Consider the following 16,038-nt stretch of genomic DNA (forward strand, 5'->3'; position numbering starts at 1 on the left):
GGGCCGCTTAGGGATGAGTGTGAATCATGAAGAATAGTTCAGGTGCTCAGTAAGTGGTAACTGTCATAGTAATAGATGATTACAGAAACCTTCAATGTTGTCCCCCCCGGCCCCCACCTCCTGACATCGCACTCGGAAATGATCTCCCACTTCTCTGACTCCAGGAGCCTCCATTGCTGTTTCTTCCTCTGTGACCTCTCCTAGCTCATTGTCTTGACTCGTGAATTACTATTTCATGGCTTGAGCCTTTTCTGCGCGCCTCCCCCCCGCCCCCCGCCCCACCCCGCCACAGTCTTTTCTCTTGGCAGATGAGACCACAGCTTCCACCACCCTGGACTGGGCACTTCCTAGGGTTTGGTGGAGCGCCTGGTCCATGGTAGGCACTCAACAGATGTTTGTTGTTTTCTTTTGCTTTTTCTTTGCCACTGCTTTAAAATGGAAACATATAACCTTATTTGCATATCTTATATTTAGAGCTTTTTACTTTATGATCTAGGCGATTTATGTGTTTTAATTTACTTATAGATAAATTCCTAAAGAGGAAAGATAGAAGTCTCATTTGGCTCTTTGTTTGTTTTTTCATTTTTAAAGAAACTTTATTCTCTTAGAGCAGTTTTAAGTTCACTATAAAATTGAGAGGAAAGTACAGAGATTTTCCATATATCCCCTGTCCTCACATATGCGTAGCCTCCCTGCTATCAACATGACTCACTAGAGTGGTACTTTTTTTTTTTCTTTTTTTTTGTAACCAGGGATGAAACTACATTGACACATCGTAATCACCCCAAGTCCATAGTTTACCTCAGGGTTCACTCTTGGTGTTGTACATTCTGTGGGTTTGGACAAATGTATGATGACATATGTCCATCACTATAAAATCATACAGAATATTTTCACTGCCCTAAAAATCCTCTGTGTCCTGCGCATTCACCTCTCCCCCCAGCCCCTGGCAACCACTGGTCTTTTTACTGTTTCCATAGTTTGCCTTTTCCAGAATGTCCTAGAATTGGAATCTTACAGTATAGAGCCTCTTCAGATTGGCGTCTTTCACTTAGTAATATGCATTTATCATTTGGGTTTTTAAAAAAAAGATCTCAGTGCCAAATCCTGTACTTGACCTATAGTAGGAGCTCAGTTAAAAACTGGTGGACCGAATCAGTCACAAGACAAGATTACAGCAGCCTTGTGTGCCTGCTGATAACACAGTCCGTCTGCCCTTGGATAGCGTCAATTCACTGGGTATATTTGGAATTAAGTTTTAAGTCTGAGCATAGAAAGTTTATGAGATAGCGGATATCACTGTAAAGGAAGTGGGTCTGTTTTAGATTTTACAAAACCTCACTTGACTTCGCTGATGTCAATCACCTAACAAAACAAAGATGTCTCATCGGACCTTGAAAAATGGTAGTAAAGTTTGCACGTGGTGATTTCGTTCTGAGGTCGGCTCCAAAATCAATGAGAAAAGAAAAATCCCCAATCCGAAAATTATTTGAGGGCCTAGAGTCATTAAAATAACTGACTCTCGGTTTTAGTAGAATGAAGTGACAAGAAAAATGTCCAGCATTATCTCACATTATCTCTGGGTCTTCACAGATCTGAATCCTAACTCAGAACTCAGTTTGGAAGCACAGGGGACCTGGAGCTGGAATCATTTCTGTGAAGTCTTTGAGGACGATGCTGGTGCTGGTCAGGCCTTCTAGCTGAAAATGATTCGTTTTAATTACTGTCCAGGGCAATCTGATACCTGAGCATATGGTCCTTAAGAAATAAGCTTGCCCAAACTGTCAGCGAGTGTGGGCAATGGTCAGGGACCTCATTCTGACATCGTTGACCAGCCTTGGAGAGCGGACGCTCTAGAAGGTGCTTATTAAAATGCCAGCAGGTGCAGCGAGGGTCCCCTTCCCTGTGACTGCCTCACCCTGCTTGTGCCAGGTGTTTTATAAGAGCCTTTTTCTTCATTAAATGGCATTCATTAAGCACGTCCTTACACCTGGCACAGAAGCTGCATGTCACAGATGACTTCTTCCCAATGGTGTTTTGCAGGAATAAAGTGGAATTTCACATAGCCGTTTGCTGTGTTCTTTCCCCCACCTGACCACCTTCACTCAATTATCGTGGCTTTTGCATATTATATTCCTCTGCCGCCACCACTCCCCCCCCCCCCGCCATTTCCGTTACTTTCTTTTGCACGTTACCTCTGGTCCTTGTCCACCAGCAGACAGGTTCTCTAGAAAACAAGATGTTCCTTTAGCACCAAGTGCTGTGCTGTTTGCTTTCATACACGTTTGAAAGCGAGGCTAACACTCCCAGCAACTTCTCCTGTTTTCTGCCATCTTCTTCTTACTGATAAAAAGAAAACTTCTCATTGGAAAAAATTAACACATAAAATATATGAAAGGAGACGGGGAGGGGAAAACTGCACTCTCCGTGGCCTCAGACTTCCATGGTCCACAGTGTGACCCCAGTCCTGCCACCAGCCCCAGGCCATCTGCTGGGAGCTGGCGTAGCCCCACCCTCCTCCCGGGGCCCCTTTGATTCTTCCGTGTGTCCCCGTATCCATAACAGTGTTCGTAGGGTTATTTCTGTACTCAGGTTTTATTTCGTTTTGTTTTGTTTTGACCAAACAGCTGAGTCTTGGAGATTTGGCTGTGGTGATATAAAAAAATGTCTGGCACATTCCTTCTTGTTCTGTCCTAGTTTAGTATCACATGAACATTTTCCCAGTTCACTGCTCTTACCAACGCTGCCTGAAAGGACCCGGCTCCCCGCTCTCCTGCAGCTGAGTTCTCTCTCCCAGCGCCACATGGTCCACACCCTCCTCCGTCCCACCTAGAAAACCTGTAAACATTATTTCATGTCCATACGGTATTCTGAATCTGACACTTTATAATGTCCTATAAATTATATCACATTTATAACATTTTATAGTGTTCCGGTTTTTGAGTTGAGCATCGTGATTCCGAGCTGCATTTGGTGTTTTTTTTTTTCTTTTTTCCCCATCAGGGTTCAAACCCAAGCTGTATCCCTTCAGGCAAGCTGCGGAGCCTTTCTGAGACCATCTGTCAAATAGAGATGATCTCAGTGCCTAGTCGTAGGATCCGGGTGGGGGTTACGTGATAAGTGTGAAGGGGAAGCCCTGTGAAAAAGGCAGCTAATGTTGTTTGCCAGTTTTTATCTTAAATAAGTCCTTTCCCACATTTCCGGTTATTTCCTCATTTCTAGAGGGAAAGCAAAAATGCCGGTCCTTTTGTCTGCTTCCTTTGCAGTTCTTAAAGTCTTAATTTCAGATCCTCTGGAGCATGTTTGAATGTATCTCTTTCAGAGAAAGGGATGTGAATGATCTTTCTTTGTCAGTGTCTTCACATATAAAAGACAACTTGAAGGAATAAGAAGTTTCTGAAAAGCCGCTGTCTCTCCCTTAAACTTCTGTGGCTCCATTGTCTTCAGGCACATAGTATGATAGAGGAAAAGTCTGAAATCACCATCAGGCTCTGCCAGGATTCATCTAGTGGTGGTTCTCTCTTCATTGCCATTCTCGAGTCCTGTCAGCCCGATTGGCTTCCTTCTTTAGGCCTTTTTTTTCTTTTTTAATGTTTTTTAGATCAGGAAGTATTTTCAGCTTTACTATAGTATACTCAGTATACGATAAACTGCACATATTGAAATAGAATTTGATGAGCTTTGATGTATATGCACACTTACAATACCGTCACCAAAATCAAGGTCGTGCATGTATCTACCACCCCCAAAACTTCCTTGTGTTCCTTCGTAGTCCACCCTCCCTCCTCAGGCCAACCACTGATCTGCTTTCTTTCCCTATGGGTTAGTTCGTATTTCCTAGAATGTTCCATAATATAATGGAATAATACCACGTGTACTTTTTACCTAGTGTATTTTACTTGGCATTAGTATCTTGAGATTTATCTACCTCGGGTGCATCAATAGTTTGTTTCCATTTTATTGTTGAGTAGTATCCATCGTGTGGATGTTCTTCAGTGTATTTATCAAATCACCTATTGCTGGACGTCTGGGTTGTTTTTTTATTACAAACAAAGCTGCTTAGTGCATTTGTGTACAGATCTTCCTACAGACCTACGCTTTCATTCCTCTTGGGTAAAAACCAAGTGGTGTAATGGCTGGCTCTAATGATAGGATGTGTTGAACTTTCGAAGAAACTGCTAATTGTTTCCTGCAGTGGTTGTACCATTTTACATTCCCACCAACAATGCATAAGAGTTCCAGCTGCTCCCTACCTGATTTTTGCCATTCTAGAAGATACGTGTTAGCATTGTACTGTGGCTTCAGTGAGCACCTCCCTAATGACCGGGGATGTTGGATGTCTTTTCGTGTGCTGATTTACCATTCATACATTTTCTTTAGTGAAGTGTCTGTTCTGATCTTCTGGCCATTTTTTTTAAATTGGACTGTTTGTCTTCTCTTAAGTTCTAAGAGTTCTGTAGAAATGCTGGCTATAAATTGGATATGTGTTTATAGATAGCTTCTTCAGGTCTGTGGGTTATCTTTTCAATTATGTAACAAATCTTTTAAAGAACAAGAGTTTTAAGTGGTGGTGGAGTCCAGTTGATTAATTTTTTTTTCTTGTATAGTTTGTGCTTTTTTTGTGTCTTATTTAAGAAACTTTTGCCAAGCCTAAGGTCACAAAGATTCTCCTCTTTGTTTTCTTCTAGAAGAGGCCACGCTGTGCCTGTGAAGTCGAGATGTGTGAGATGTGTTGAAATAAAAAGTATGAAATCCTAGGACTTCCAGACTTAATAATTTACCCTTTCTCTTTCCTCTTTTCTAAAAATAGTTCTGTGAACCTCTTGGGTCATTTTATATGTGGTGTGAGGTAAGCATCAAAGTTCATTTATTTGCATGTGGCTATCCAGTTGTTCCAACACCATTTGTTGAAAACATTACCCTTTCTCCCTTGAATTGTCTTGGCACCTTTTGTTGAAAACTGATTGATCATATATGTGTGGATCTATGTCTGGACTCTCCATTCTGTTGCATTGATCTCTATGGTCTGTCTTTATGCCCTGATACCACACTGTATTGATTATTGTAGCCTTACACTAAGTCTTGAAATTGGAGTCTGGAAATCAGGATCTATTTAGCCATGAGTCTCTTTGTTGATTTTGCTTGGAATGTTGGAAGCCCTATTGACTTCTATATTTAGTTGTTGTTATTGTTTTTTAATTAGACAAGCTTTAAACTTTTTTTTTTTGGTTGTTCTCTTTTAATTGTTGTGATTTCTTTCCAACACCTAGAATATTCAGGTTGGTTCTCTGTGTTTATCATAATTTTCCTCCTCATCTCTGTGTTCGTTCTTTACATTCTGAAATCTTGGGGGGCTTTTCCACAATATTACTGATTTAGGGTTTTTTTGGAATTTTATATCTGTATTATTTCTAATGCAGATAACTTTATAACCTACAGTAAATTCTTTTTTAAAGCTAATGTTCTTATCTTGTTGTTTGACATTATTTTATAGACGTGCATGAGGATATATCTAGCCTGGGTGTTGGCCAAAAGGCATCAGGGTGTGTGAATTATCCCCTCGTCTCATTTAGGTGCTCATTATTTGGTACATAATCTTCTGATTCTTCATTACCTTTCTCTGTTCTCATTAATTTTTGTAGAGCCTCAGTGATGGGAGGCTGGTTTCACCGGCCCAACAAATCATCCAGTCTTGGTTTTTCTAGGGCATGTATCACTTCATCCTCCTGATTTGATTTTTTTTTTCAACTACTGATTTTTTGTACCAGTGAGAGTGAATAAACAAGTGTCATTCCTCATTATTTTGGGGATATACTGTTTCTATCTAGAGGGCCTGCCACGTGTGCCTGCTCTATCCCCCAAACCCAAGTTTATGTTCTCTAAGGGTTCGGTCACTGCCAATTCAGAAAAGGGACTCACAGGCTTGTCGGGGAACTGTGAGGTGGCTTTCGTGTGAGGAGCATCACGATCCAGTTCGGATAGCCGGACGCCTGGCTCCTCCTTCCTGCCTGGCTGCCCACGCACTGTCACCTTCCCGCCATGCTGTGCCTGTTAAATCAACGTGCAACCCTAGGCCTTCTGGACTTAATAATTTTGTCTCTTCCTTTCATCTTGTCTGGGATAGTTCTATGACTCTTTTGGGTCATTTCCTATTTTTATTCCTGCTCTGCTCCTTTTTTCCTTTATATGTATTGACAAACACTTGATAGCTCTGCCATTCGCCCTCACAGGGTTCCAGCAAATGGATAATAGGGGAAAGCAAAATCTTCAATTATCTTAGACTACTTTATCCTCAAACTAAATTCTCTTCCTTTAAAGATTTTATTTGAGAGAAAGAGAGAGAGAACGAGTGGGGGGAGGGGCAGAGTCGGAGAAGTAGGCTCCCCACTGAGCAGGGAGCCCGATGCGGGGCTCGATGCCAGGACCCCAGGATCATGACCTGAGCCAAAGGCAGATGCATAACCGACTGAGCCACCCAGGCGCACTCGAACTAAATTCTTGAAAATAGTTACTTGCCTGGCCATAGCAAGTAAGTCTTGTCATTCTGCCTTTTTGAAAGTTGATTACCTTTTTTTCCATGAGCACCTTTTTCTTTATTGAAGCATACCATCAAAACCAAGCCTTCGTTCTTGTTCTTACTACTCTTCTTAGCCCAACCCCACCAACTTCAGACCTCAGGCTTTTGTAGAGTTAGGTTCAACACGTTGCCCTACAATAGTGGTTTGCAAACTTTTTGGTCTAGGACTTCTATATCTTTAAAAATTGAGGATTCCAAAGAGCTTTTGTTTACATGGCTTGTGTTTACCTATAATTACCTTATTAGAAGTTAAAATTGAGAAGCATGAACATACAAGTATTCAAGGAGACCTCAGAGCGATGACCCCATAAGTCACGCAGCTTCTAAAAAATTCTTTCTGGGGCGCCTGGGTGGCTCAGTCAGTTAAGGGTCTGACTCTTGGTTTCAACTCAGGTCATGGTCTCAGGGTTGTGGGATCAAGCCTGGCATCAGGCTCCCCGTTCAGCAGGGAGTCTGCTTGAGATTCTCTCCCTCTACCCCTCCCCCTGCTCATGCTCTCTCTCTCTCTCTCTCTCTCTAAAATAAATAAATCTTTAAAAAAAAATTCTGCTTGTGAGAGGAGAGTGAAAAACACGAGTGTTGTCTTAGGTTTTATTATGAAAACAGTTATGACCTAATGGACTCCCTGAAAGTGTCTTGGGAATCCACCCCTGAGGTCCCTGGAGGACACACTGAAAACTGCTGCCCCTAAAGGTGGTTTTAATACAACTGTCAGCTCCTGAAAAACAGAATGGGAGTTGTAGTTTCACACTACAAAGCTGCCTTTGCAAACGTGCATGCATGTGTGGTCACACATGTGTGTGTAAGAGGTGAGAAATAGGGGTGCCTGGGTGGCTCAAGTAGTTAAGCGTCTGCCTTCGGCTCAGGTCATGATCCCAGGGTCCTGGGATCGAGCCCCACATCGGGCTCCCTGCTCCGCGGGAAGCCTGCTTCTCCCTCTCCCACTCCCCCTGCTTGTGTTCCCTCTCTGGCTGTCTCTCTCTCTGTCAAATAAATAAAATCTTCAAAAAAAAAAAAAAAAAAAGAGGTGAGAGATGAAAGCGACGTCCATCTCTAACCATGAGTCTGCCTCTGCCTTACCAGCCCCCATTCCCTCCATGCTGCCCTGTGACAGTTGGAGGGGACATCAGGCATCACCACTGCCTGGGCAGAGCCATCTTCATTATATGTGGCCACTGGGTCCAGAAGATTAATGGTAACATTTTAAAAATTCACACAGACCTGGAATCAGCACTAGAAAATACAGATTTAAATTAACAAGGAAAAAGCAGAACCCCATCAAAGGAAATAAATCGTGCTGGCAACTATTGTCACCTAATAAAATGTCTTCTATAACTGAAGGGCTTTTATATGGAGCTGTCTGCAGCTTAGTGGCCATGTTAATTGAATAAGGTGCCTAAAACTGACTTGGGGGGGAAAAAATGAAATTTCCCTCAGCATCTATTTAGCCAGAGCCATTGTCAGCAGCCTGTGTGATGCTGACCTATTTGTTACACAATGGCCAGTCCCTCCTGCGGAGAGCGGTGATCGCTCAGCAGGGCATGTCTGTGTCCTCTGGGCTGTCCCCTGTGTAGGGAATGGGGAGGAGAGCTTGGTACAGCCCCCCTAAGATTTAGGGGCTCTTCTCGCTGGAATTCTCCAGTGACCAGACAGATTTTGGAATAATAAGCCATCATTTGAGTCAAGTGGCAGAAATTGTTGGCCTCTGATGGTCAGTTTGTTCCAATGGTCCGAGGCCTGCTGGGGATGGTACTAGAAAGTCTTCATCTCTAGGTGCCTCCCTAGGTCGAGATGGTTTCCTGAGTCCTTAGGTCTATCTCTTGGCCTGCTAGTGATCTTTATGAACTTTCTTAAAATCTAAAACACAGGGCTCTGCTTACGGAGTAATCAACAACTTTGGGGCCCATTGAAATGACCTCGCCAAACTTGCTGTCCACAGGGCCCCAGCAGCCGTCACACTCTTAGACTGCTCAGTGTGGCTGGAAGCCATAGAGTACCTGCTCGTTCTTAGAAACCTCTGGACTGGGTGCTTCAGAAGGGCTGAGCATCTAGGGTCCACGGTCTGCCCAAGTGCCTGGCTTCTTTCTTCTTTCCTCTGCCGGCAACACCCAGCATTATGAATGGCATGTTCCTTTAATCCCTTTAGACGATTAGGCTGTGGGAAAGGAGCCAAGGTGTTGGGTTAACCCATCACAACTCCAAGTGTGAAAATGAGGATTTTGTATCTCTTCTCGCTAGATGCTACAGTAACAGGTATGGGCTCTAGCTGTTAGTCTTCTAAAGTATTTCAAATGACTGTAAAATATTTCTTCAGACAGTTGTTCCATAATTTTTTAACCAGTCCCCTATTGTTTGAGATCTGATTCCAGTTTTTGGCATTATAAGCAATGCCATGATGAATGTATTTACTGTTTATGTAAAAATATTCATGAGTCAGAAATAGCTGCATTTTCCAGTTAACCAGCCCTGTCCTGGGGATGAGAAAGAGACAAGTGGGAAGTTTTCATGTAAGTTTCCCCAAATTATCTCAAAGTACAAGTCAGAATCAGATTCACTCATTCATTCAGGTATTAGGTGATCTTCCAGGGCTCTCATATTTTAAGTGCCCACCGTGTGCAGGGCACTGTTCTAGGCTCTGGGGATATGGTGGAAAGTGTATAGAGATCATGCGCTGGTGATTGTGAACCAATCAATAGAGGGGGCAGGATCTGCAGAGAGGAAAGTGGGGTGTCGTAAGAGTGACTGGAGGCAGGGTGCCCCAGCAGGCATCTGGCGGGTGGCCTGCCTGTGGGAGGACCCAGCTTCTGGATAGCTGGAGGAAGAGCGTTTAAGGCAGAGGGAACAACAAGTACAGAGGCCCTGAGGCAGGAATGAGAGTGCGGGGAGCTGGCAAGGTTGGAGGATGTGAGTGCAGGGACCATGAACAAGACAAGCTCGGAGAGAAGGGACGGGCTGGAGCTCGCAGGACCTCCCAACCACAGGGCAGTGGGATTTCATTCTAATGCAGAGGGAGGGCACCAGCAGGTTCTGTCGTGGTCCTGGACTGAGGCCCTCACAAGTGGGACGCTAAAATAATGGCAGGAGTGGGAAGAATCAGAATAGGAGCTGTATGTGAAATTATAACAGACATTCTACTTGTGCATGCCCACCACATGCCGGGTTCTGTGCTGTCTGCTCAGCCTGGTAGCGAGGTGTGCGTGAGGAGGCAACACGCCGTCCCTGAAGGGCACCCAGCTCCCGGGGGGTGGTGCTGGGACTTGAACCTATGTCAGGCTGACTCTAGGGTCGGTGCTGTTAACTGCCACCACTGCTCTGCCTTCCTGGGCATGTGGTTGGGCCGTGGGTTGTCCCATTCTGTTGCTTTTCCCTTCGTGACGTGATACCAGAGGGACTGTGGCCTGCCTGCCGGGGTCATCAAGCTAGTAAGTGACCGAGATGCTGAGTCCTTGGCATCATCGCTTTCAAAAGGGTCTCGGGATGGACCATGCAGTCCTCACTCTGTATACCTGAGAGTCAAGATGATACAACACGGTAACTTCTGGATAATAGTAATAACCCCCGGAGGACGCGTGGACGCAGCTTTCTGTTTGTCAGCTTTACTTCTGAAGGCCCTGTTCCCTGTTCTATAAAATGGAGTTAACTATTCCTATCGGAAAAGGTTGTCGAGAGGATGAGGTGAGGGCTGTACATGAAGGAACCCAGACCAGTGCCAGGCACGGCGTCCACCCCTCCCCCCGCCCGGGGAACTAGAATCGCCTTTACTCTGAGGCTCTGCTCATTGCAGAGCCTCCCTGGTTCCGTCTGTCATTTTCAGGCTAATCTGACGCTGCAGTGCCCCTGGGCCGCTTCTCCTTCAGCAGGTGACTTGCTCTTCCTCTTTAACCACAGGTTATCTGTCCCCTCGGCCCCAACTGTCCATTCTCATTATGGGAGGCTTTGCTCTGCCTTTTCGTCCTCCCATCCCCACATCCCCTCCTTCCTGTGTCCGAACAATGAAGTGAAAAGCAGCTCTTTGCAGCGTAGCGAACTTTTCTCCCTAAAGCTGTCCCTGGTCGGGGGCCTCTCTTCTCTCTGGATGCTGCCTCATACCCTCCTACAGCAGCGGCTAGAGCTGGAGTTCAGGGTGACTTCATTTCAGCTCACCCCATTCCTGTTGAGCAATGACTCTGTCTAAGATACGGTCAGGTCTGCGACTCGAATGCTGTTAATTTCACATGTGCTCTTATCAACCACACATTGTCTGTAGGAGGAGATGAGAAACTTTCTTTTTCTCTCTCCCACCCACCCCCACCACCTCCCATAAATTCCCAGTCACCACCACTGATTCCTTCTTACATCATACCCGTTTTCTTCCAGAGCAGAGAGGAGTGGGATGCCTGGTATAATACAGAGACCACTTGAGTCTGATTGGCAAAAACACACATGGGCAGAAATGGAGTCATAGATGCTCTGGCAGTTTATATCAAAAAGATCCAGAGGTCTTGATGGAGTAGGTACAACACCTGATTTGGTCAACACGTGTCCAGTTGTCGTCTACTCCAGGTCAAAAATTGTCCTAGAAAATGGGGTCCAAAATTGATGAGCTTTGGCCCTGTTCTTGAGGAGGTCACAGTCATGTTAGGAAGACAAGCTTGTATGAAATGCTTCAAGTATTTTGTGCAAACCGGAGAGAGAGGGGACATGCAGGCATCCAGTGAGCCTGGAACAAGCCCAGGGAAGGTTCCACCAAAGAAGGTATGCTTAGGTGGGTTCTTGAGGGATGAATAGGAGTTTGGAGTGTAGGTAAGGAAGAAATGGAGATTCTAGGAAGGGGAGCAGCCTGGATAAAGAGTCAGGCTAAGGCATGAACAATACACGGCATATTCAGAGATTTACAGGACTTTCCCTCTTCTGGGTAGAGAGAGAAGTAAGCAGTGCAAGAGACAGAGTCAAGAAAGGTGGGCTGGTGTGTGAGGACAGCTAATGTCAGGGAATGGCTGGGGATGAGGTTGCCTCGGGAAGGCATGTGGAATGAGGAGAGAGCTCAAGCAGAACCCGTACAAACAACAACTTTTAAAAACTTGGAGGAGGGGCCAGAAAGGACCATCTGCAAAGAAGAGAGGCTGGTCAAGGGAGGGAGGGTTTTGGATCGCGTCTGCCAGGCACAATCGGATGTCCCAGAGAAGCAGGAAAAGTTGAGACCAGGGTGTCCACGTTGGGCAGGCAGCTAAGGAGCCGGGCACCTTCGTTCCTCTGGTATATCCTTCGTTTTTAAGTCCTGTGTACCATAGAATTTCCCCCAAACTGTTCAGAGGCTTGCAGCAGGACACTTTGGCAGGAACTCTGAAGGGTCTACACACAGTAAGTGCTCAATAATTGCAGTTTCACGAGAATCCCCACTGTAATTTGCTGCTCCATTTCGGTCTACCATGGCATCGCTGTTTTATTTCCTCACTTTCCCACACGCAGGCAGTCTTTTAAAATTGCAAATTGGATCTTTTCACGTCTCTGCTTAATCCTTCTATATCAAGTCTGAGCTCATGCAGGGCCCCGCTGTGGTGTGGCCTTGCATCCCTCTTCTGCCTGGTCCCACACCCTCTCCTAGCCTTCAGGCTCCGGCCACTCCAGCCTCCTTCCAGGTCCTCCCTCCACCACACTTCCTGCCATGTAGGAGGCTCGCTACAGAGTCTGGAGCCCTGCTCCCCATCCTCCCTGCCCGGCGGTCCTCACTTCCCCCACACACAGCACTTCCTGCTTTCCCATTTGTAAGCATGTGTTCTTGTAACTTTGTGGGTATTTTCATGCCCCCCTCCCCGCCCCGCCGCCCGGCTGCAGGGCGAGCTCGGTGCACATAGGGGCCCTGCTGTCCTGCCACCCTGAGGCCCCATCTGCATTTTCTCCTGCCAGACTCTCAGCCCCTCTTTAACCACTGCACGGCTGGGCCGACCCTGTTTTCTCTTCTGCCTTCTGCTTGGCGTCTTTGCTGCCACCCAGGTCTGCCTGTCTTCCAAAGTTCCGCTAACACCCACCTTGTCCACGAGCCTTCCTGAATGCCTCCAGCCCCTGGAGGGGCCCCGCTCTGCTCAGATGTGTGATGCCCTTAGTTTGGTTGGATGCACCTTTTGAAAGTGCTTTCAAGACTTAGAAATCTCAAGGTATGGCAGCCCTGCAGCGTAGTTCTTCCCTGGCTTCTGGAAATTCCCTCACTGTGGAATGGTGGGTGCAATAACAGCGCCCCCCTCAGCCAGCTTCATGGATGTGCAGCCAGCGCCGGCCCTCTAGGCCCCAGGCTCCGAAGGCCCCACGTCCGGCATCCTGCTCTGTGTCAGCATCTCGAAATCCTGACTGAACCAGGGCCTCGCGTTCTCAGTTTGCGCTGGGCCCTGCACTTGTCTTGTAGGGGCAGCGCCAGGAGCCAGAAGAGCCTGTGTGAGCTCTGCCTCCCCCGAGGCCTGGCACACGGCGGGCACCCTCTGCGGGGTTACCTGTCATTATTTTAGCTCTGCTCAACCACAACCACGGTCAATAATTCATTCTTCTGTTTGCTCAGCTTCATTGACTAAGTGCCGTGGTCAGAGGCGTTGATCAACTGTGTAAAACCCTTCCGCAGCTGCTCCTTATCCTCTCAGGGTCCCAAACCTGGCCAGCCTTCAGAGTCACCGCTGGAGCTTGTTAAAGACAGATTTCTGGCTGCACCCCAGGCCCACTGACCCGGACTCCCCAGGGTCGTGGCTCTGACTCCGTATTGCGCTGTGCCCTCGTTTGCGCTGTGATGTGGGCGGGACAGAGTTAGGAACCCTCGTCCTAGGGGATCAAGTCTTGCAGCTTGGCAGTGGTGGTTGTCCGTTCCAACCTGGCCTCAGCCTGCCTTTCCAGCCTCGCTGCCACTCATACCCTGACCCTACGCCAGAGTGTTGGCTTTCCCTGACCACCCAGTGAGTCCCTTTTACTCCATCGGTACCTGTGTCCTCCTCTGAGAAGGTGTCCCTAGAACCCTGGCCCCCTTATCGGAACTCTTGTGCTCACTCAGCACCCAGGCGCATGTCCTGTTGCATCTGGTGGTTTATTTCTACACCTCGATCCCCTGTAGCCTGGGAGCTCCTTCAGGGAGCTCATCTCTGCATCCTTCGTTAGCATCAGTAATGAGCAGACACTCAGATTCACTCCACACATGTCAGAGTCTCCCTGTGCTTGGGTCTGCTGGTGCCCCCTCCCCCCAGCCCTGAGTCCAGCCAGTGCTTGGCAAGCCGCCCCCCACGGGCCACCCAGTTGAGCCAGGCTGTTCCGTCGCACAGGCGTTTGCCTCAGTGCTCACGCTGCAGCCCAGCAAACCAAATGCCTTTACAGCCTTTGGTGCTCATCTTGTCGCCGAGAGACTCTGTGGGAACAGGTCTTGCCTAGAGAACCTTCCCTCCCAGGAGCCTTGTATGTACAAGAGTCATTCCTAGAGGTCATGCACTTGTTGTGTAAAAAAGGCAGCATGTACAACATAAAACTTGGAACAAGTGCTCCCTTCCTCGGTCTTTTCCCTTTTGGAAATGACTGAGTGCGGCCAAAACTCAGGCTACCGAGCTAGTTCAAGCCAATCCCCAGTCCTACCAGTAAGAGGCTTTATTGTTGTTTTATCCCCCAGACTTGTTGGGTTTGAAATATATTTCCTATCATTTTAATCTTTTTTGCATTTGCTAAAGGCAGCTGATGACCACACCAAATGGATTTTTTACTTTGATTGAATACTCACTTAGGCTCTGTGGGCACCGTGAGCTTTAATGGCCAGCACCTGTGCTATAAAAAGACCGTGCTGGATCGATCAAAGGTGATTTCCTGAGCACCTACTGTGTGCTCTTGCCAGAGGGCGAACATGCAGACATAGCAATTCAGAAGAGCATGCCATTCTGATTCTCAGTGGTTGTTCGTTTTCCTGGACTCATGTGGGAGTAATGATACTCAACACCTTCATTCACAAAGTGCTTCTTGCACTGTTCTCAGCGGCCCTGCGAGACAGGAATGAAAGCCATCGGATGGAAAATGGAAGCAAGACGGCGGAACACACCAGGGCTCCTGTTCAGGGCCCACATGTTCTGCTCCTGTTGGTGTATTTTGCCCAGTGGGCAGAGATCTAGACTGAGTTGCCGACCTCCTTGAAGCACCTCGCACATGCCATAAGGCTTGGGGAACCCCTTTCCTCCACTTGAATGTTCCTCTTGGAATTGAAAAAGGTGGTTGCTTATGTCTGGAAACTTCTGAATTCCTTGGGGGGATTCGAGCTGTTGGGGGCCCCCCTGCTCACCAGGGCGCCCCTGCTCTGTGCTGCGGTGGCTGTTGGTGGTGCGGGTGCTTTCGGAGCCTTGGGAAGTGCTCTGTGTGCCCTGTAACCTCCTTTCTCCTCTGTCTCTCTCTTAGGCACATCTCACTAACGCTCCCTGCTACCTTCCGAGGCAGGAACAGCACTCGGGCTGACTATGAGTACCAGCACTCCAATCTGTATGCCATATCAGGTACGTGGGGCCTCTGCTCATGGCCAGCTACCGCGTCTGTGTCCCGGGCACCACCTCCCTCGGCGTGTCTCCTGGCTTCGAGTGGCATCTGTCTTACGTCTCTTTTTCACCCTGCGAGGGGCCTGTCCCCTGCAGAGATCAGCCCTTTCCTTCCTTTGTGTCACCTCAGCACTTAAAGAAGGGCCAGATACTCAGCGCATTTTGAAACTAATGATGAAAAACAATGTGTGGATTTCACGAGCTTGAAGGGAGGTTTCCAGAGAATAGTCACTGCATTGTTCACCTGCCAGAGCCAGGGCGGGTTTCCCATGGGGTCTCGGGAGCAGCCCAGAGCTGAGGCCCAGCCCGCTTACCAGACTGTGTCCAGGTCTGTCCTCACCTCTCATTTCCCAAAGCCAGGTTTGTGGCCAGGAGGGACGCGGGCGGTTTCCCCTCCCGCCCCCATCATAAGGGTCTGTGATTTCTGAACTCGGCCTTGAAATGGATGGTGGTACCTTGGCAGGGACCTCAGCAGTGCGAGTTTGCCTTTCCACCTTCACCCAGGGAGGGGAGCGCTTACAGGCCTGATTGCAGAGTGGAGATTCATTAGGTGCCTGGCAGCGCAGGTGACCCGCTAAGAGCCGGGGAAACCCACAAGCTCACCTCCGATTATCCTCAGCCTCTGGTCGGGGGTGTTTGTAGCTAAGAGGGAAGTGGCAAATCGGTGCCCTTACCAGCGCACACCCTTAATGGTGAGTGACGTTTTGAACACGGGAACATGGCACTCATTCATGTACCATAATGAATCCGTTATTTAAAAGGTAATCTTTTTTCTAAAAATTGCAACTTGGGGTTACTAAATAGATGAAATAGAACAACGGTATAATTCATGTCAGGATCAGTTTCTCTTGTTATGATCACTCCCTAATAGGTTTGGAAGTGTAAGCAAAAGCCAGTTTTTCCATTTCTGGGTGGGGGAAAGGGAAGACCCAGGACGTCTTAAAG

At 47.3% G+C, this 16,038-nt stretch overlaps 1 protein-coding gene across 10 annotated transcripts in view; it reads left to right on the forward strand.

The window, feature by feature from the left end:
• Positions 1-16,038, forward strand: part of MVB12B (multivesicular body subunit 12B) — a 263,743-nt gene that overhangs the window by 167,094 nt on the left and 80,611 nt on the right. For 8 of the 10 annotated variants that reach the window (XM_032418694.1, XM_032418695.1, XM_032418693.1 and 5 more), the window contains 2 exons: positions 4,811-4,849; positions 14,960-15,054. In XM_032418694.1, coding sequence (XP_032274585.1) covers positions 4,811-4,849; positions 14,960-15,054 — 134 coding nt within the window. The remainder of the gene's footprint in view (positions 1-4,810; positions 4,850-14,959; positions 15,055-16,038) is intronic. The other 2 variants (XM_032418690.1, XM_032418699.1) reach the window with 1 other exon arrangement.

The sequence above is a fragment of the Phoca vitulina genome, unplaced genomic scaffold, assembly GCF_004348235.1.
Source record: "Phoca vitulina isolate PV1807 unplaced genomic scaffold, GSC_HSeal_1.0 scaffold21, whole genome shotgun sequence".
NCBI lineage: Eukaryota > Metazoa > Chordata > Mammalia > Carnivora > Phocidae > Phoca > Phoca vitulina.